Here is a 23,168-nt window from a genome sequence, read left to right on the forward strand (position 1 = left end):
GATTTTCCCATAAATAATATTATACTGTGCATAACATACTGTAAATTAATGCTTTGCTTTAACAATACTTCTTGAAGCGCTTTCTATTCTTGTGTAATTCTACACAGTATTTCGTAGCAAGGTTGTTTGGTTCTCCTACCAATAGACAGTCAATTCCAAGTCCTCATTATGCCCAGTAATGCCATAATGAACATTCGGCAGTTCTCTTTATGAACACACATGAGGATTTCTTTAGGGAAAAGTGGCTAAATCTGAATGTATATATTCTTAACTTTTCATCATCCCTCCAAAAAGGCTATCCCATTTTACATTCCCACAAGCAGTAGATGAGAATACTTGTTTCCCCACATCCTGGCCAATACTGAGTATCGCCCAGTTTCTTAATGTTTTCCAGTCTAATAATATTTTATTGTTCTCATATGTAGTCTCCTGGTCACTCGTGAGTTTGAGCATCTTTTCAGGAGCATTTACATTAACCTTTGTCTTATCTACTTAGCCCTTGTTCACGCTCTGACACTCACCGCTCAGGAGTTGGTTCCTTTAGACAGCCGCCTCATGCCAATTCCCATCTAACTGGATGATTCTATCTCATACTCCCCATTGTGCTTCTTCAATACCAATGTCATCTCACTGGTCATAACGGTTTCTTTATTGTTTTTCCCCTCCACCTACCTGACACCAGACCCTGAGCTTCTTGAGTACAAGAATCAGGCTTGACTTTGTTCTGTAGCCCCAGCACACACACATACCACCCCCACATTACGGGACGTCATAGGAGGTGCTCAATAAAAGAATTACTGAATACATTCATAACGATATCACATTTGTAGATTGCTTTCCAATCTACGAGGCTCTTTCCCTTGCATTTTCTCAGATTGCCTAAATCAAATCAGATTTGCAGGAATTAACATTTCTGAAAAAAATGCTAGGGATGAGGGAGGAGGAATAGAAACAGCATGAATCGAATCTCCAGCTGCATGATGTGATCACGTAAAAATAAATCAGCATAATGTAAGCCCTCGGACTTCTGAGTGTGTTCCAGAATAAATATTCTGCAAAAGATTAGTGCAATCCATTAAAATATTAAAATAACCACACAATCGACAAGTTGGAAATAGTGAACTTCAAGTAAAATACCGATTCAGTAGCCAGGTAGAGGGAATAGAACAAATGAGAGAGAGATCTGCTACAAGTGAATTTGGCCAATTATAGATGAGTCAAGCCTCATTGTAAAGTTTTGTCCAGAACGATAAATTGTGCAGTCTAAATTGATCAAAGCAAAGGAAAAACCTCCAAATTTCTCTGACAGGATTCCTATAACCAACCGAACCTGAAATTTTAGGCCATCTCCATGCTCACATACAGATAGAAATAATTCATCAGTATTCTCCAAACACTGTTCCAGGAAGGTCTAGTTCCACATACATTTTTCACAAGATTCCTGGGTCAACTAAGTTTTGGAGATGCCGGTTTGAACAAGGAGAAATACATTTATCCAGTATAAGACTAATAAGAGCTTTGATAAGGCAAAAATACTTTGCATATCTCCAAGGTTTAATATGGAACAGTTCCTAAATTCATTTACATACTTGACCACAGAACTATGTAGAATCTCTCTCTCTTCCTCCCTCCCTCTCTCTCTCCTTCCCTGTGTGTCTGTGTGTATACTTTATGAGAAAGATACATCTCAAGAAAGTAGTGTTTCACAGCATCTTTTGAGAAAGGCTGTTTAGATTATTAAAACAATCTTTTGTGCATCACAAGTGATCTTTTTACTTTTATAAGCGCCCACACCTTCTATCTCTCAGTTTTATCATAGTTTAATGTTTATGCTGATGCAGTGGCCTAGAATCAAATCTGAGACCATACATGCCAGGAGGGAAACAGTTATCATTGCTCCAAGCTCTGAAAAGGACAGAGGGAAGAATCTTAGTGGGAGGTTAACTTAACAGGTAAGAAGCCTTGTCTGAGTACAGCGGCTCATGAATTATTGAACACAAGGCCCATGAAGTCTATTTCCCTGTATTATTTGCTGCTCCAAATTCAAAATCTATCATTCTGTCTGACTAATCTTTTCATGTCTGAACTCCTCGGACCTCCTCTCTAGCCCTTCTCACCCCTGCACACACCCCTGCATAATTAGCCCATTGCCGGTCTCTCTGAATACACAACGAGTCGAATTCTGCACATTTAGTTCTCTCTGAGGCTGAAATCTTGGTTGTTCCATGATGTGGTGAATTAGACGTTACACAGGGATCTAGTATCAAAGAACTAAAAGGAATTCTGAAAGTTCTTTAATCTGTCTCCCTGGTCCCATGCTGGTCTGACTTCCACCCACATCAGAAAGAAAACCATCCACCCTTTTCTTAAAATTCCTAGCAATAACAGCCCTTGCATAAAGCTGTTCCAGTCTCTAAATTATTCAGTTTTATCCTACTTCACTCCCCTGCCCTAACCGTTCACATCAGATGTTACCACTTTTCTCTCACAGACCCTGCTGCTAGGCTACCATGCCTGGTCTTTTTTGTGTGTCTTTTTCTCTATGATGCAACTTAATTAGGGTGTCAGAATTTATATCCAAACTAGCAGTGCCCTTCAGAGAGTCAGAAATTGCCCCCAGAAACTTCACTGGCACCTGATACACTATTATTGCTTGCATAATATCACACTTGGTCTACCCCCAAACCCTCTGAAATGCTAAGTCTATCAGGAAGGCATTCTGATGCCTCTCTCCAAGAAGGTTCCACTTTGACTCAATATAGGAGGTGATGATTTTGTTTAGTTTTAAAATCAACCCCTTTCATTCGTCTGTATCATGCTTGAGGTTTATTCTTGGTTTTATTCTTTGTTTTGTTTTTATCCATTTCTTGATAGTGAAATGGTATGGGGTGGTGGGTTACTGGAAGGCTCTCAGAGAAAGGGTTTTTTGTCTGCTCCCTGAACCCATGTTGGGGAGAGCAGCCAATAGACATTCTGTGTGAGATTTACCTATTTTGAATTTTGGTGTTAGAAATCGAAAGCTGGGGGCACCTGGGTGGCTCAGCAGGTTAAAGCCTCTGCCTGCAGCTCAGGTCATGATCCCAGGGTCCTGGGATCGAGCCCCACATCGGGCTCTCTGCTCAGTGATGAGCCTGCTTCCCTTCCTCTCTCTGCCTGCCTCTCTGCCTACTTGTGATCTCTGCCTGTCAAATAAATAAATAAAATCTTTTAAATAAATAAATAGAAGAAATCGAAAGCTGATAGTGTGTCCTCACATGAAACTCCCTGCAGTAGACAGATCTGGTCAAAGTGGGACTTCAACATGGCCTGCTTCCAAGCCAGCCCTGGAGGTTGAGGATACCAGCATCTTAGGCACTGGGGCAAGTGGAAGGCAGAGAACCTTCAAGTACTTCACGTACTTCTCCTTTGCATCCCTCAAACTATACTGTTACCTCTTCTACCAGCCCACTGGACTTGGTTTTAATATACAACAGAGGGAAAAGGGAGAAATGAAAGGTCACACTGAGAAACCTGAGTCCAAGTAGGGTTGGGGAGCCCAAGAAGTAGGGATTTGAAACCAGAGAGGTCATCAGGGTTAAGCTTACTATCCACAGTATCTTTGGTTTCTCCTATGAATTCAAATCCAACTGACCTTGTATACAGATGACTTTCCATCAAGCATTCTTCTCAGTTTGTTAGCATCTCAAAAATACTGTGCTATAGGCTTCACAAAATATCGTATTGATTTTTCTGTCTTCTCTGGATTCTTGAGCACTCCATGAGAAATTCAACCCTAGAATTTACAAGACAGATTGTGTATTCGAGGTGGGATGAAAGAAAACATTATCTTTGATTATATGAAATGTTTTCTAGTGCCTATCCAAATCCTTGATCTCAAAATTCTATGTACTATTTCTGGTCAGAAATGTTAATGAAACTATTCACTGGTTGGCAAAGATTTTATATTCTTATAAAGAAAGATGCAACTAACTGTATCTATAATATTAATATCCACACTCATCCATGAGCAGGTCATGAGCCAAACAGTATTTTGGTACATAAATTCCATTTTTAGAATTATCAAAAATACATTTATGGCTAAATATTGGTAACAATTACTTTCCCAAAGGAAAGTAACCCCTCTTTATTGACCGTGAAATTATTTTAGCATTGAACTCAGATCTAATGTCCATTTCCCATCTGCTTTTTCAAAATATAATAAAATAGTCAAGGCAGACGGCGTAAATGATGCAGAGGATAAAGTATTCATTTCAGGCTTCTGAAATGAATTGAACAAAGCATTTACTTCTCTCCCCTGAGAAACCCCACTAAAATGACAGTAAATGATTTGGTCTACAAGGACAAAGAGAACAGGAAGAGTCATCGCTACAAAACGTTGGAAGCCAGAAAGCAGGCCAGAAGGTAAATGACCTAGTTGACTCAGAAAGCTGCATCCCAAGCCAGTAGAAAGGAATGTCAAGAAGCAAACCAGTTTACGCTGCAGCCCCCCAAAGACTTGGCGATTAACCACATATGGCAGCTCTAGAAATGGAGGCGAGGGTAAAAACAAGTGTCAGTTGAAAGATTGCTGAAGAAGCAGTTAGATACTTCAACCCTTGCCCGACTTTACACAGGTGGGCAGCTGCCTCCCCTTACTCTGGTATAAGACTAGAGGTTTATTATTCTCTGGAGATGCTAAAATCAAAGGCTTCTGGGTCGAGAGACACCAGACATAAGTGAGGAGAGGAGCCCAGTAAAGTACATGCATGCTGAATGCAGAGAACCATCCCCAGAGTGCTGGCAAGCCAGCTGAAGACCAGAAGATCCTTCCCAGGGGAAATCTGCACATCCCAGGGAGGAAGGTTCCAGACACGGGCAACAGGGGTTCCCTGAGAAAGTCGGCCCATGCTACGGTGAGGACCATGGTCAACAAGTCACACCCAGGGGTCCATTTTCCATTCAGCTTTTATATTTTCAACGAGTTTCCACTTTTAAATACAAGCCAACAAACATTCCAGGATCATCAGACATCTGAGGGAAACCTTGAATGTGAATGACAACACAAAAAGAGAAAAGGCAACTTCAAGAAAACAAACTATTGCTCTATTTTCTAAGAAAATGTTTTTCTTAGATTCTAATTGATATCCTATTTACAAAAATTAACTAGAATTAATATCTTCAAAAATGTAAAGAGGTTTCATTCATGTAATAAGGTTATGCTAAAACTAAAATATTCAAAGAACAAAAAAGGTCACTTGGAAGTTATGCTAATGACATCAGTTAACTTCCATAAAGGGATTGAAAGATAAATTTAAGGATATCCTTCAGAAAAAGATACAGAAAATGGGGCTGAAAAACTAGGAAGATCAGAAGACCAGAACCCAACTGACCCAATATGCAAATAATTGGGGTTCTAAGCAAAAGAAGTAAGGAAGAAATCATCAATGAAGTAATTCAAGAACATCTCTGAGAACTGACAGACATGAGTCCAGGTTGAAAAGGTCCATTAGTGGGATGCCTGGGTGGCTCAGTTGGTTGGGCAGCTGCCTTTGGCTCGGGTCATGATCCCAGCATCCTGGGATCCTGTCCCACATCGGGCTCCTTGCTCAGCGGGGAGCCTGCTTCTCCCTCTGCCTCTGCCTGCCATTCTGTCTGCCTGTGCTCGCTCTCTCTCCCTTTCTCTCTCTGATAAATAAATAAAATCTTTAAAAAAAAAAAAAGAAAAATCCGTTAGTGACTACACTGTGAATGGAAACAGAGCAATGCCAAGCCTGTCATCACAACATTTTAGAACTCTTGGAACAGAGGAGGCTGAAAGCTACCATGGGCTTTTAAAGGATCAAGGCCCAGAAAAGCTTCAGACAACAACACTAGGAGGCTAGGAGCCAACGCACTGATTCCTTCAAACTTCTAAGGGAAAATGATTTTAACCTAGAATTCTATAACCATCTGTTCTGGTTATCTATTGCTGTGTAACAAAGTACTCCAGACTTTCGTAGCTTAAACAACAACCATTTTAATTATATCTCTCAGTTTAGGGTATCAGGAATTCAGGAAAATTTTGGCTGCCCAATTCTAACTCTCTATGTGACATTGACCATAGTCACTCAATGGTATTCACCTAGTGGCTGGATTAGAGGGTCCAAGATGGCTTCACTTATATAACTGGTGTCTGGGAAAAAGGAGTTAGAAGACTTGGTTTAGCTGCATCCCTCTTTCTTTCCAGATAGGGCCTTTTTTTTTTTTTAATAGACTTTAATTTTTGAACAATTTTAGGTTTATAGAAAAATTGAGCAGAAAATACAGCATTCCTATATACTCTCTCATCTCTTCAATTTCCCTTGTTATTGACATCTGGCATAAGTGTGGTACATTTGTTTTAAATGAAGAGCCAATATTTACATATTGTTCTTAACTAAAGTCCATTAGTTTACTAAGGGTTTATACTTGATGTAGAACCTTCCATGGGTTTTGAGAAATGCATAATTCCATGTGTCTACCATTACAATTCTACATAGATGAGTTTCATTGACTCCCTTCCCCCAAAAAACCCCTGCACTCCACTTGTTAATCCCATCTCTCTCTCCCCAAATCCTTGGAAACCACTAATCTTTTATAGTTTCCATGGTTTTTCCTTTTCCAGAGTGTCATGTGGCTGGAATCATATAGAATATAGCCTTTTCATATTGGCTTCTTTCACTCAGCAATATGTATTTAAGGTTCTACCATGTCTTTTCATGTGATAGCTCTTTTCTTTTTACTGCTGAATAATAGTCCACTGTATGGACATACCACAGTTTGTTTACCCATTCACCCTTTGAAAGATATTTTGGCTACTTCCATTGTAGAGTTTTTTACCTAGTATCTCCAGCAGGATAGTCAGGCTTTTTACATGGTGGATCAGAGCTTCAGGAGACCATAGTTGCCAGCTATCTTAAAAACTAGGCCATTACTGACATAGGATCACTTCTACTATACCCTATTTGTCAAAAAGTCACATAACAGCCAAGATTTAAGGGTAAGGGTGTCAAAGATAATGAGGCCATCTCTAATCTACCACACCAGCCAAGGAGAGAGAAACTCTGACGGTCCAGGAGGCTTATTTCCATCTTCCTATTGATGGCTTAACAAGAAGCTGATTCATCATGTTTGGGATTCCTCCTACTTAACAAAACAATCGCCTATACCATAAATCTGTTATTGTTACATAATGGCTTATAAACACCAAAACCTTTTTTCCCTAAAAATATGTAGGGTGTCCTAGATGTGTCTAGTCTAGCTATGCCCTATCTGAAACACCTTTCTATTAGGTAATGAAAGTTCAGGGACCAAGGAAACACTGATATTTCTCTACTTGAAGTTTTTCCCCAACAAGCCTTATTAACCATATTTATGTTTATATTAATGATGTAAGCTGTATTTCTGGGCCTACCTTATTCCTCAGCAAATGAAAAAATAGAAACTTTTTAGATATACAAATGATTTAAAAAAGTTACTTCTCCCACATCCTTCAAAAGTTACTTAAAAACATTCTCCATCAAAAAAATAAAATAAAAGAGGTGCCTGGGTGGTTCAGTGGGTTAAAGCCTCTGCCTTTGGCTTGGGTCATGATCCCAGAGTCCTGGGATCGAGCCCCACATTAGGCTCTCTGCTCAGCAGGGAGCCTGCTTCCTCCTCCTCTCTCTCTCTCTCTCTCTCTCTCTCTCTCTGCCTGCCTCTCTGCCTACGTGTGATCTCTGTCAAATAATTTTTTTTAATTTTTAATAAAATTTAAAAAAATAAATAGAAATTGGGGCACCTAGGTGGCTCAGCGGGTTAAGCCTCTGCCTTCAGCTCAGGTCATGATCTCAGGGTCCTGGGATTGAGCCCCACATCGGGCTCTCTGCTCAGCAAAGCTCTCTCTCTGCCTGCTGCTCTGCTACTTGTGATCTCTCTCTGTCAAATAAATAAAAATCTTTAAAAATAAACAAATAAATAAATAAACATGTCTTCTAGAAAATAGATCTGCTAAGTAAAGAGAATTCCCAGGATATCCACTGAGCACAAGGGTGAGAGGGTAGCAAGTCCAGAGCAATCAGGTCAAGAGATTTCCACAAGACAAAAATAAATAAGCTCTCTGATAAAGCATATTGAAAGGGTACCAAACAACTGTAAAAGATTTGAGAATAAATTGATGACAAATACTTAGAAAATTAGGCAAAGAAACAGAAGGCTGCTATTAACTCCAGGGAAATAAAAGAATTTGGAATGGAAGAGAAAGCATTCATAGATCAATTGTGAATAGCTAAATCCTCCTCTTGATGGTGGAAAGTAAATAAGGCCAAAGTCTACAAAGTGGACTTGAAGGTATGTTATTTAGAGATAAGAAAGGAAATGCTCAGGGACTCAGTCAGTTAAGGCTGAAATTAGTTGTCTCTGGGAATGGAGAAATAGGGAAGGGAGGGTAGTATGGGTTTGCTCTTTATCTCTACAAGCCTTGTAGACATCAAGAGTTCAACTGTCTTGGTTCACATTCACCTTTCCAGTGAAGCTTGTTCCAACCACTCTAACCCTGTTTCTGCTGCCTCCCTTTTTTTTTTCCCCCCATAGCACTTAGCATCTTCTAGCATCCTCTCTTCTTTTTCATTGAGGATGCTTAGTGGTTTTTCTTTTCCTGATAGAATATCAGAAATACAGGGCAGGGATCTTTGTCTTCCTCATTTACCAATACAACCCAGGTGCCTACAGGAGTGCCTGGAACATAGTAGGGCTCATTAAACATCACTCAAGTAATACTAATTTGACTTTTTAAAACTATGTGCATAGGTAGGTTTGATTTTTTGAAAATAAAATAAATCATTCACCTCAAAACTCCACCACAAAGCAAAAATCCCATACTTAAAATATTGCTCAGACATCATGCTCTTCTATCAAAAAATATTATCATTAGTTTTCTCAGACTTCAAAAAGACATTTTCAGTGCATGCCAAGTGCCCAAGCCTCATACATGCTTACCTTTCTGAAGCACTAAGACAGCTGGCAGGCACTCTAATACAGTAAGTGAGACTCATGTAACACAAGTAAATGGTGATTTATGTAAGGTCATGAGATATGAAGTTATTGTGATGAAGAGAAGATACAATACATTTGCAGAGTAATCAAATACTTCTGAGTTTAATTATTATTCATTAGTCTATACCTGGTCTTGTTTCAAAAAGGATTTTACAGAAGCCTATAAAAGCATAAAGAACATAACATTAAATTACATTTAAATTAAATTTAAGGCTTGGCAAAAGAAGATAGAAAATCAAAGATGGGACCAAGAGAAGCCAAGAAAATGATTTAAAGTATGTGCACAGTTGTAACCTGATACTGGTCACAAATTTGTCTCTAAACTCTGTGTCCATTAGTAGTAGATTCAGCTACAAGTATCCAAGAAACTCCACATGTAGGTGGTTAAAATAAGATCATACTTGAGTTTATTTCTTTCACACGTAAAATTTCAGAGATGTGTAGTCCGGTTCTGGTATGGGATGTCAACTCCCCTGGTCCTCAAGAATCCAGGGTCCTTCCAGCTCACCCCTCTGCCTTCCCAATGTAGAAGTCACCCCCGCTGTCCAAGATGACAGTTTTTTACCTATTCTGGGCAGCAAAATGGAGAAAGAGGACAAAGAAGCAGCAAAGGTCACTTGGCAATTGTTTCCTAAGAAATATTCCCAGAAATTGGATACTTTTACCTCGTTGTCCAGAAATGAGTGAAGTGGCCACTTGTGGCTGCGAGAGAAGCTGGGTAAAGCAGTTGTCATGTGGCATCCTCATTCTCTACTAAAACTTCTGTTAAAATAGATGAAGGGGAGGGATGGATCTGAAGATCAGCAAGAGTGTCTGCCACAGCTTCACAGCAATCAAAAGAAGAAAGTGTATAAGGTCAGGTTCAAAATCACTGAACAATGTATAGAATTGTTGAATCACTGTATTGCACACCTGAAACGAATAAACACTGTCTATTTACTACTGGAATTAAAATTTTAAACTTAATAAAATTATTTAAAAAACACATTTTATAAAGGTGACCAATTGCTCAAGAAATTTATAGCAGCTCTTGGTAAAAAGTTTAGAAAGGGATGACTCTGCATATGGGGTTGCTTAAACAAAATCACATTTTTAGCCACCCATTAACTGAACTCTATGATGATCTAGAAACTCGACTTTGAAAAGTTCATTTGGCATATTTGGGTTTGTTTGGTTTCTTTTATTAGTTAAATAATTATTGAGGTTTGTGGACATGACAAAAGCCTGAAATTTAAAAAAAAAAGAAGGGGATGATTCTGGAGGTCTTCACAAAAAGAATTTAATCTTACTACATTGATGCAACCCATTTTATAGGATTGCTTCTTGTAACAGCTCAGTAATGTACTGACAGTTTAGAGAAAAACATGTCTGCAGAAATTTGTTTTTTCTGAGTTCATTTGAACCACCCATTTTGGAAAATCATAACAAAATCCTGGTTTTTTTTTTTTTAACTTCATCATGTGACTGTCCTGGTATTAATTATGCACATATATATTTGTTTCAGAATTAAAGAAAACTCTGTTTACCTTCGATTACGGAAAAGAAACCACTGCAATCACAGAGACTACCAGAATATTTCAAGAAATGGTATGTAACTTTCCACTTAAGCCTTTAGCAGTGTGCCTTTAATGATTGATTTTGTTTCATAAGTGTCACAAAAGCTGAGCGTTAGATGACCAGAACCACATAATAAAATGAGTAGTCTCCTTTCTACAGAAGGGCCCTGGGATTTGAGCATCTTACCTACAGCAGAGGAGAATAAGAACAAGATGCGATCAATCCTTCCCCAGCCAGGTTCTGGAAAGGCCAAGGTGCAGGGCATTCAAAGCTCAGGAGGTAGAACTTCAGCAAGCCTTAGAAGAATAAGGGCTGAGCAAAATCAAAATGATTGCAAAGGTCTCCCGCATTTCTACTGGGGTTGGCACTTTAAGAAAAATGGCTAAGTGATTGTGGCTGAAATCTCCAAAGTCATTAAGGAAAGGAATGCGTTTTCAGAGTGTCGTGGACACTTACAGGTCTCCATCAGCTTCCCATGTTTCACAGGATATCAGTGTCCTCTGGGCTTGCTTCTTACCTGTGTGGTTCTCAGCCCCCACCTTGGACCCAGAGGTAGTCCATTGCCACAGGATTTCAGTGAAACTCCTGATTGAGAGACCAATGTCTGGTTCATGCCAAATGAATTGCCAAGTAACATTTCAGGCCACGTAATGCAGACATGGCAGACACTTAGGGTGTGTGTTGCCACTCCATCTCCCTAGGATGTTACTAATCAACCTTGGCGCTCTTGTCTGCTACACCCAGATTCTGCCTCAGCAATTCACACAGCACAGCACGTCTGACAATCATCATCAACAGATTAGACTTGGCACAGAGAGTTAGACCTATTTGCCATCCTGTGCCATCTCTAATTAACAAGAGTGCTAAGGCATTTTCCAAGCAGTTCAAGCTTTAACTAAATATATGACCTGCAAGGAATTTATGTCTTATAATAAATGTTCAGCACAGAATAAATGTTCTACTATTCTAAGAACAATATAAGTTTTCTTACTAATAAAATAATAGCTGCTATTTATTGCTCTCTTACCAAGTGTTAAAAATACTTTATGTGTAATATTTCAGCTGATTTTTTTTTCAATAAACTGTAAGGCAAGTATTACTATATTTCTTCAGTTCTAAGATACCACTGATAATAATAGCTCTGGGAAGTGTTAAGGGAGGAAAAAGCAAGGAGGAATTACAACATACACCTTGATTGCAGCACTCAACCTCCTATCAAACGTGTTAAAATGTATTTCTCAGAATTGAGGGATTATCAGGACACCCACACTGTTACAGCTGAGAGAACAGAGACATACCGAGACCAAGAACCTTGCCTGGGATCACAAACAAAGTTGTAGGGCTGGAATTTGTAGCTAGCTTGTCTTACTACAATCAGGTACTCCAGTCACTGGTCTGGGATCTGCGGTGATCTACAGAAACAGATTGGCCTCACCTCTCTGCAGATGAACATATCAGACAATGTAGTGGAAAGTTCGAATTGAACCTGGCTACAGATCATCACAGATACAAAGTGAACTGCAGCCCTTATACTTTCTCTTTTCCTTCAGTGAGATAATCTAACAGCCCCAGTGCTATCAAAAGCTCTCTGTCAACATAGACTGTAAAAAACAAAGAACAAAAATGCCTGAGTTGAATATCATACAACGCTAGAAAATGAAGGTTCAGAGTCTATATATGTATTTATTTAGAAAGACAAAACACTGCCAAAAAAAAAAAATCAGGATATAAAGTTGGATGGTATAGCTTAATTTCTAAAATATTCTATATTTCTTAAAATAAAAGGAGAAACTAGATGTACATAAGATCTATAGAAAATAGACCAAAATCATGATGTTTGCTAAATTATGGATGATCACTTTTTTTTTTAATTTTCTGTTTTCTGAAGATTTTATTTTGACATAGAAATAACCTTTAAAAAAAATAGCCTAGAAAGAAACAGTGTAGCAACAGTGAGGGGCTTGCCCAAGATCCCATAGCTGAGGGTGTCAAGTAGGGGTGAGAAGAAGCAATAGGATTCTGGGGAAACACAGGCTCTAAGCTGCTTTCTCCCTGTGCCTAGGACACCAGCATTTCCCTCCCGCACACGACCCAGACATGTCAACTCAACATTACTTTCTACCCACAACGCATACAGAGATCTTTTGTAAAATCAAAAAGACCAAACGAAGATACTGCAAAAAGTACAAAGTACAATTTGTAGTAGACGTTTCTCCCTTGTGCGGTATGCCGCGTTGACAGCCTTCCTTTAACATTCAGATCATGGAGATAAAAACGGGAAAGGAGATGGGAGGGAAGCCTAATCATGAAAAAGCATGCATGTCAGAACGGGATCAAAAACCTATGCCGTCTGTCAGACATGCTTCTAATGAGTAGGTGCGGGAGAATGGGGCGGAGGGGAGGTGGGGGAATGAGATCCTTCCTCCTTTTTAAATTTGCAATTCTTAGAAATAATTAGAATGTGTACCTCGTCTAGTGTAACTTCTTCGAAGATGCTTCTTGACTCGTTTTCTAAGGCTGTAATTCTAAGAAGGTTTTTATTGCTATTGTCGCTGTCGTTTTAGTTTCTCATAATTACTCATTATTTAACATTCTGGTTTTATTTGCAGCCCTTCTTCCTATTTGCTGTTGCTTTTCCTCACTGTGGGCTTTCTCTCGATATTATGCAGTGTGTACCCTGACTAGCTGTGCCAAGTTATTTCAATTACTCCCTAAGGTGTTTATTGGATATAGGAAGAGTCAGCCTTCTCTGCCCTGCATATTTATGGCTACACTGACGTTTCAGAACCAGTAAAAAGAGGGGCGGGTGGAGAGAGACAGGAAGGAGAAAGAGAAGAAAGAGTTGAATAGAATATTAAAGACTTTCTTAAAAACTGTACAGTAAGAATTAAAGAAACAGCTCTTATTTTCCTCTTGGTGTTTATACACAAGACCTGGAAAACGTGTATAGATTCCTCTGCTGTGAACTGCTGATCCAGTGGTTGCCAGGGATGATAAAGCGTTTGTTTGTTTGTTTGTTTGTTTGTTTGTTTTTAAGATTGATTTATTTAACAGAGAGAGATCACAAGTAGGCAGAGAGTCAGGCAGAGAGTGGGAAGCAGGCTCCCTGCTGAGCAGAAAGCCTGATGTGGGGCTCCATCCCAGGACCCTGAGACCATGACCTGAGCTGAAGGCAGAGGCTTAACCCACTGAGCCACCCAGGTACCCCTGATGAAGTGTTTTAAAATGTAAAGTGTCAAAGTCGTGTTTAAGTTGGGTACCAATTCTCCAGCACCAGGGTTAGGCACAGCAAGCTTCCTGCTAACAGCGGCTCCTATAGCTTCCGGCTTTCCCCAAGGTTCCCAAGTGGAGGGACCCATGTAGTGAAGGAGAAAAGGGTCAAAAACCCTCGTAGCTGGCTGGCTCCACACACAAAGTCACCTCACGACTCAGAGATGCAAAGCGAGGCCCAGAGAACAGACCACAGAGGTTTCTGCAACTTGTTACTTCATAAAATCGTCTCCTTGCCATGTAAACCGGTAGACTGGTTTTGAATGTAGGTGCTGGAATGGGTGTGTGACTAGGATAAATGCTTTAATTTCTCGGGCCTGCCTCTGCATCTATAAAATGGGGGTCATGGTTCGATGAACACAACTGTCAGCAGTGACCCAGGCTATCATCCTGGGTTGCGTAGACAAAAAGCTAGCTCCAGTAGGCCACCTACCCCCTATTTTGCTGGAGGAAAGGCTGCACCCAAAGTCAGTCTGATTATGGGGTTCCAGGAACAAACCCTGCCTTGTAAGTTTGCCCCTTCTCCAATAAAGCCAATTTTTAAACTACATCACATGACATTGTGGAATTCATCACAAACCCCAGATGGGGCCTACTTTGCACAGTAAGGATGATAACAGGCCATACCTGAACTTTACAGGGCTATTATAAAGTTGAATGGGAAAATGCAGTGTTCCCTCAGTGTCCGTCATCATTGCTTACTCCACTTACCACCTGTCCTGTTATTTCCTCAGCAATTTTAAAAAATCAGTCACTTTTTCAATGTAAAGGGTTTCTTTAAAAAACTAAGTAGATTTGAAAACAAAAATACATTTAGAATACACATGTCTGTAATGGGAAGGCCTGTTAACTCCCAGAATGCAAGAACAGAAAGAAGGGTCACCTAGGGTCGGGTCTCCAGGCCCCTTGAGACAGCAGTGGGCAGGGAGGTAACGGGAACAGGGAAGGGGCAGCTGGCTGGACCTGGAAAAAGAGAGCTCCCTCTGGAAGGAAAATCTGGGCCAAGGATAGGAGTGAGAAAGATGAAGCCTGGTAAATAGCGGGTCTGAGATGACCGAGGGGAGCTGGGGCCGGAGCCAAAGGAGAAATGGGTGGACCACAAGGGAGCCCTGGGGAATGGGAGCTGGGTGCGGCCTAGGTGGCTGGTGAGGCAATCGTGGACCCCAAAACCACCTCCCGTACCCATGCTGCATGACCCACTTTTGAGGGTCTTGCTTCGGCAGCACATATACTAAAAAAAAAAAAAAAAAAAAAAAAAAAATGAGGGTCTTGGCATTGGACCTCAGGGCCTCATGCTCAGTGAAGGCTCAATGAACGCTATTTATTCAGCCCTCACTGGCCCTGCCTGACGTCCCTGCCCTCTCATTCACACGTCCAGCAGAGCCAACCTCCTGCCTCATTGCACTAGCCCTTTGTCGTGGCCTCTGCTCTCCCCCTTTACTTGGCTTATAGCTGACTTTCTTGCTTCAAGTCTGACTCCCCAGTGTGACAGTGAGCAGGAGCCCCAGGGGAACCACATTTGTACTCCTGGCATTGAGGTCAGGCTCTGCCGTGCGTAGTAGGGACTTGCCAACCCGACACACACTTTCTTTTAAGCCCAAATACCTTTCAGGAGTTATGTTCGGCCTTTGAAGAGAGGAAAAGCACACACAGTAATCCTTTGCCAACCTGAATACCTCCACGGTGGACAAAAACCACCATTGGCAGGATTACACTTCATTTTTAAAATAAAGGGTAGAAGAAAAACAAATGTTAAAGGGGTATTCAATATGTATTTTTAAGTAAATAAAAATTCACAAGTCACCCACTTCTAAAATAAACAAGACTCATCTGCTTTAAAAGGCAAGCAGATCACAGCCCTAGAGCCCCCACAGCCTGCAGCCCACAGCCTACCAGGGAGGCCACTCTGACCGACTGGTTAGGGGCCTCCAAGGGACACTTCACTAGCTTGCGATGTCCTTTTCTCCGGCAGCTTCCTCTTTCTGTCTTTGCAGGTGTAGCAAAACCTTAGTGTAAACACCACTTTCGAGTTGTTTTGTTTTCAGAAAGTCAGAAGTGCTCACAGGAATATTTTTCTCCAGGCCCAATCTCCTACGTGGTGTGGGGCCACACCTTTGTGCACACCCAGGCGCTCACTCACTCACAGGGAGTAGGAGCAGGGGACTAGCTGGAAGTGTATGGGTAAGAAACACGGAGGATTCTAACATGTGGCCAAAGCGCATGTGTTCTAGCCTCACCTCTCCTACCCTGCCTCAATCCTTTGGCTGCAAGCCAGATGTGAGTTGGATCCCTCCACTTCTCCCCATGGTGCCCCACTCCAAGAACTTCTTGCCGGTCCCCTTCTTCAAGCTTGCGTTAAACCTTCTGGAGAATGGGAGAGAATCTAGCAGACTGGAGAACTAGAGAAAGGGACAACATTCAGGGCAGCAGATGGAATTTATACTCAGGCCATCTCCATGATCAAGGGCTGGGAAGGCTAAGTGGGAGTTGGGGGTGGGTGGTGCGAAGAGGTGGAGGAGATTCTTCAGCAGATTGAGGAAGGGGGTCCTGGAGCAGAAGTGGAGGGAGGGGAGAGGCGGGAAGAGGAGAGCAGGGAACTGCGTGTCCATGATGCTAGCAGTTCAGCCCTGGGCTCTCCCCTGACGGCTGTTCAGCTGTCGCTTCTCCACATCACTGCTCTGAGATTACCAACAAAGAAAATCACCTTATTCGTGTACCGCAGGACAGTACCACTCATTCCTGTTGCTCTCCAGTGAAAAGTTGGGGGGAGAAGGGAGCCCTAAATTCATCTCCACGCCTTCGTTGTCTCTGCTGATATTTCTGAGCACCGGTCGCCCTAACGGACACAGAAGATAAAAAGATTACCTATTAATGCATACGAGACCACCTTCAAGCCCTGATCTATCCCTGGATGGCTCCAGAGCTTCAGGGAATCGTGCCCCATTCTGGGCCTCAGTTTCCCTGGTGTCAAATAAAGGGCTTCAACCAGATAATCTCAATGTTCATCCAACTCTATGACTCTGAAATTCTAAATCAGAGCTTTTACATAAAAATCCAATTTTTATTTCTCTCCAAAAATCAGCAACCCTGGCAACACAGCCACACTCCTGCCTGGCGAGAGTCCGTTGGAGCTGAGTGGTGGCCTCCCCCTCCAGTGGACTACAGGTTTAGCTACCCGGCGCCTGTGGCTGTTTGAACCTTCGTCCCCCTCCCCTTAATTCTAAGGGGCCAGGAGCTACTCAAGGAAAAGTAGAACTAAGACTTGGAAGCACAACAAATCAGAAGGTGCCAAAGTGGGGAGGAGCTCCTGCAAGGTGACCAGGCTGAGAAGCAGGAGGAAAGAAGACATCTCTGGGGGATGTTCTAACAAGGCTGGACATGGAGGAGCCATCCATCCTGCTGCTGGATGTGCCAGAAAGGAGTGTCCTTCCTCAACAAGCAGAAGAACTGTGGAAGGAGTGTGCCCGGGGCACATGAGTCAGGCCTTCCTCTGAGCCAGAAAGAACACACCGATGTCCTCTCAGGCCCTTGGCAGCTAATCATGTGTTCCACTGGGACTACAGTCCAGGACCATTGGCCAGGGCTCGAGTCTCCAGAACCATCCGTTAGCACGATGGGTGGATGCTTTTGGAGAGTTGTGTGAGGTTGCTAGTGCTATTATTACTTTTATAGGTTTTAGCTATTAAGTCCTGCCTGCTGACTTAGTTCAGATGGCTTTAACAAAAAACCCCCAGAGACTGAGCAGCTTATAAACAACGGAAATGCATTTCTGACAGTGTCAGAGGTTGGAAATCCGAGAGCATAACGCCAGCAGGCCTGGGTCCTGGGTGGGAGCCCGCTCACGGCTTGTGAACTGTGGACTTCCGGTCGCCTCCACCTGTGACGCGGCAGAAAGGAAGCACACCAGCTCTCCCCCTCTTCTGAAAGGGCACCAGTTCTACTCATGAGAACTCTATCCTTCGGACCTCTCTCAAAGAGAGAGAGGGCCTTTTCCTCTCAAAGGCCCCACTTCCAAAGACCTTCAAAATGGGGGTTAGATTTCAAAATGAATTTTGGAGGAACACAAATATTCAGTTCATTAAAGGTACCTTCTCTTCTCTTACCCAGACACTATCCTAGTATTTACATATTCTATACCCATTTAATCCACCAACACCCCTATTTTACAGGTGAAGACACTGGGGCTTGGATAGACTTGATAACTTAGGTGATTAATAGTCCATCAACTTGTCAATGGTAGAGCTCAAGCCTGGATCTGAATTATCCCAGCCCTGTCAGAGCATGTCTGTCCCTGCTTCCAGCTACACCATGCTGTCCCCCTTTCAGAGTCTGGCCTCTAAAGCCAGCATCTTTACTACATTTCTACTATCTTCACTTCACTGTCTAGAACAACTAACACCAGCCCTGGAGAGGTAGGCGATCACAATTAGATACCCCGACCCAGCATTCTGTGCCGGTGTCCCCTCTTTATCACAAGTGGTCCTCTTTGAAAAGGATAGACAAGGAAAAAGGTAAAAGAATGATGAAGAAACAAACTATAAATGAGTATTAATCAAGGCTTTGCTGAATTTGGTCATACACACAAGAACTTATTTTCATCACACTACATCCCGCCTCGTGATCTCTGTTCTCCAACAAAATTTGTACCTGTTTTTTATACCTGTAACTGGCTAACTGAGCATCTGGTATTGTGTTCTTGACAAAAATGCATAACCTGAATTTAATCAGGAGGAAACATAAGACAAACTCAAATTCAAAGGGCATGCTATAAAATAATTGGTTAGTACCCTTCAAAAGTGTCAAGGTCAAAAAACACCAAAGAATTAGTGCAGATTAAAGAAGACTAAACTGACACGAGACTGAAGGTAGTATGTGATCCTGAGTTGGTCCGACACAGAAAGCGTTGGGTCTGAGTTGGGCTGACCCACCAGTGGGACAATCTGAATAGGTCTATAGATGAGGCAGTAGGCTTGTGCCAGTGGGAAGTTCCCGAGTTTGATAACAGCACTGTGATTGTGAGAGATGGTCCCATTAGGGAATTTGGGTAAAGAGAAGGTGAAAATCCTTTGTTCTGTTTTGGCAACTTTTTGTAAATTATTTCAATCTTTGTAAATTATTTTCAACTTTCTGGAAATGATCTCAAAATGAAAATTTTCAGGCAGTTTTTTAAAAGCTACAGAGTACTGGAAAGAAGCAAAGAATTTACCCTCCCAAGTACAAGTAGGCCTTCGGGAAAGTATTTAGTGAACCCAACTCCTGGGTCATATTTTTGGTCTCAACCCAAAATGTCGAGAGGAGATGACAGAAATTATTTATAACAAGACAACTAGGACATTTCTATTTGGGAGCCACGATCCAGTGTGCTCACAGCAACAAAGCCCGATTTTAATACCAATTTTTGAGATGCTTTGATCTAAAAGATAAATGCAGGTAGGCTCAGTGCCCGCAGGTATCAAAACTTGCCATTTCTCCTAAGGTCCAAACGCATCTCCAAAATACATTGTTTTATTATAACAGAAATTTTTGAAATAAAAACATTTCAATCTGACACATTTTCTATAGAAGAACACATTTCCCTCCTTTTAATTCGGGGGATTTATTCCCTTTTTTAATATTTTCAAGGCTTTCACTCTCCAAGAATTATTAAACAATGGAGACATTGTGATCCGAGTGGAGCAATTTCTTAGGATTTATCTCTGCAGCCTTTCCTAAGGCTTCTCCTTGTCCCAGGCAGCTCATGCAGTCTGAGGCAGAACACCTGACCATGATCATAATGTGAAGAATGTGAGCTTTCCATTCTTCTGTTAGGTCAAGATTTCCATCCTGTACCTTTTTAGTCTGCACACTTACCAATGGCAAATACAGAAGCAAATATCTTCTACTATTTTATGTCATTGTCAATGGCAAGTGTTCCTGAAGTCCTAGGGGGTCTCCTTTCTAGATCCCTTTTGTTTAGGGTTTGAGATAAGGGACATTGGGGTGGGGAGGGGAGCTCGCTGCTACTTGTGTTGGTAACTTACATGAACTTGCTGGGTTTTTTATCAGCTCCCAATCTTGCTGGGATGTGCCTTTACCTTTGGTCTTCTCTTTTACTTCCCTTTTTCTCATTTTCCACTCGATTTTGCTTCCACCACTTCTTCTGTATCCTCTCCAGTATTGTAATAGCTGCTAGAAATAGAAAGATGAAGCGGACAAAGTCCCTGCCTTCAAGGAGAGCATAAAAGAGGCAAAAATAAGGAGGAAGGGACAAATAAGGGAACCACTATGGTTCTTGTTAAATGACACTAAAAGAGAGGTAGATTGAAGTCTGAGGAATTAGTTGGAGGTGGCAGGCATTTACCTCTGCTTGGAGAAGGACAGGAAAACCTCACTAATGAGGTACATTTGAGCAGAGTGTCCTGCAGAAAAAAAAAATTAGGAAACCAAAAAACAGAGGGAGATGGTGACTCAGTGCAAAGAGGCTCCAAGGGCAAAATAATCTTTGGGAAAGAGGAGGAGAGAAGTTCAGAGGGGCTGAAGGATGTTTGTGAAGTTATGTCAAGTTCTGAGACTAGGAGTCAGGTGAGAGCCATGCTGGGAAGGCTGTTACTTTCTTTTAAAAATATATGTTTGGGGAATCATTTATCTAGTTTGTCACAGAAATTCAGAACCACACTTGTGAATTTGAAAGCATTTTCAGTAGTAGAAACACCATCAGAAACTGTCACAACAAACAATTATTAAGTGCCTACTATTTTGAGCTCAAGGTCAGTGTATTAGTCTGAATGTTTCTACTTATCTCAAGAAAAAAACTTTAGAGAAATGAAGGAGTTTAAATTTCTTATGGCTGATTTTTTAAGCCAGATTTATACAATCCATACTCTTCAAAATGCTTCCTCAATTATAAAAATAGCCAAGTCTCCATTATTTAAAATCTGATGAAAGTTAAAAAGCATTATTAGATTTTCTCTAGGTCTGTGTATGACAACACGTTTTCCATGAACATTTTGTACTCTCTATAGTGCTTTTTAGGTTTCTGGTTCTGGGTACAGTAGAGTAAGTACACGCCACCCAGTCTGGCCCACGGAATACCACTGTGAAATGTGGTCAGAAAATATGGAACAGGTATTGGAGAGCTGTGAAAAGTAAATAGTAGTAGGTCGATTGAAGAAGAAAACCAGAATTAGGAGTACAAACTGACAGTGAGGTTAGCATTTTGTTGTCCTCTGATATCTCCCAACCTAGACACAAGGCTGTCTGATCTATCTCAGTGGTTACTAATGTCTGTTGTTAAACTGGCATCTGGAACGAATCACTGCTTACTAGCTGTAGAACCTTGACCACGTCTCTTTCCACCTCTGGGTCTCCTCTGTAAAGTGGGCTGCCTGATCACTTGCTCTTGAAGGTCCCACCCAATGTGGATGCTCCAAGACTTCACAGATGACCTCTAAGGAGCACCAAGAGGCAGAGTTAGGAAGGTAATGAGGCTGCAGTTGAAGGACCAACCCCAGCCCCAATCCTGGTGACCATTTGAGTTTGTAAAATTTGCCAACTTAAAATAGTTAACCACAATTGGTTAAGACCCTTGTCTCCTTCCACTGTGGCTTCCCTTCAGGTCAGGCCTCATTTTCATGTTTTGTGTCCTTTTCCTTAAAGAGGGTCCCCCAGATTATATAAGCTTCAGAGCTTGAAACCTGGATCTGCCCCCATCCTATTCAGATACTTATAACCAAGATGGCATTCAGCTAGGAATTCTGATGTAAGAATCCACAGGTACTTTATTGGAAATTCATTAATAGGTTCTTGTCTTAGAAATTCAAGAAAGGAAACACCTACTTTTCTTTCAGTACACAGCTTCACATGACTTTTTCAGGGCTTCTCAGAACCTTACCACCTTATGATCATTGTCTGTTTCATGACTATAAGCTTCACAAGAGTAGGGACCATGTCTTTTCTATTTGCTGATGTGTTCCTGGCATCTGTTTGCAATGCCTGGCCCAAAGTACTCCAAACATGATCAAAGTAATGCATTAGTTTATGAAGACCTATTATACTTAAATATACCTTGTCTTTTTCCATGAGGAATTTGAGACTGAGCACTCCTATTCTGGGCCAGGCACAAAAAGTCACAAGCTCATCTAGAAGACCATTGAAAGTATGTTACCAATTGATTTGCATGTCTAAGATATGAAGCACTTGCTGCTGTGGTCAACACTGATCTAGCAGGGGAAGTGTAAGCGGAAATTTATTTAGGAAGGAGAGCCAGTGCTGAGAGAATATGAAACCCTTCTTCTCTTCTTGCAATGCACTATTCCTCACTTAAAAGGCACTGAATGAACCACAATTTTGATTTTGATGGCCAAAAAAGACCCCCTTCTTCCCATAACTGTGGACAGATAGATTCTCCCTTGGGCCACCTTGATGAATAAATCAAATGCCCCTCTTTTGTAGTCACATCTTTTCTACTTCTCTGAAATAGAATGGTAGAGGCCAGACTATGGGCCTCTCAGGGGTGGTGGCGGTTCTTCAAATGCTCCCCTTGTTTTGCTACATCCCACAGGCTAGCAACTGCCTGTGTCTCCTGCTCACATCTTCCAGGTAGGTCCAGCTGCTCAGTATTTTCTACAATAGCAGCAGCAAAATCCACAGTTGAGAAGTCTCCATCCAGGAGCAGAAAGACGATAGAGCTCAGGAGGGAGAGAGACAGCAAATGTTGATGGGGCTTCAAAAGAGTAGAGAATGACAGCGAGAGGGAACTAAGAAGAAAAAGTGGTATGGGAATTACCTAAACTAATTACATAATCTCATCAAAGGAAGATTCCCAAAAGGAAATGGAAATTGTGGAAGGCGCAACAACTCTAGAGCACAGAGAATTCTGTGCTTATAATATAAATATTCAGCAGAAGAAAAAATCAGCATTTGGGTAGAGATCTCTCGTTGAGTGATTGTTTGTGATGGCCGTTTCTAAACTCACCGCACCCAGTGGCAACTGCTCCTGCCTTCCTTGTCCGTTGCAGCCAAGGGATGTGGGTGGTGTGGGCAGGAGAGGGGGCTGCTTATGTGGCAAGCCATTACAGGTTCTCATTTTGATTTCCCTCAAGCTCTGTGGGTGCTCTGCACCTCAAATTCCCAGCTGTACTCTGGATAATGAGGAAAATTATTGGTCTGACCTGGTCCTTTAATTTTTTTCCCACTCATGGTTTGAGCTTTCATTAGTTTTCATTTCTCATTAAGAGAAAAATCAAAGAGTGAGAATTAAACACCTCTTGATTGTTATCCTACTGAAAATGGGAAGTTGAGAGTTGTGGGGCAGGAACTGAATGAAAGGCCCA

The 23,168-nt window shown here is 41.5% G+C and overlaps 1 protein-coding gene across 3 annotated transcripts in view; it reads left to right on the forward strand.

Moving 5' to 3' along the window:
• Positions 1-23,168, forward strand: part of AOAH (acyloxyacyl hydrolase) — a 160,378-nt gene that overhangs the window by 101,219 nt on the left and 35,991 nt on the right. For all 3 annotated transcript variants that reach the window (XM_082693165.1, XM_082693164.1, XM_082693163.1), the window contains one exon: positions 10,535-10,617. In XM_082693165.1, coding sequence (XP_082549291.1) covers positions 10,535-10,617 — 83 coding nt within the window. The remainder of the gene's footprint in view (positions 1-10,534; positions 10,618-23,168) is intronic.

Source organism: Mustela nivalis, assembly GCF_964662115.1.
Source record: "Mustela nivalis genome assembly, chromosome: 12".
In the NCBI taxonomy this organism is placed as follows: Eukaryota; Metazoa; Chordata; class Mammalia; order Carnivora; family Mustelidae; genus Mustela; species Mustela nivalis.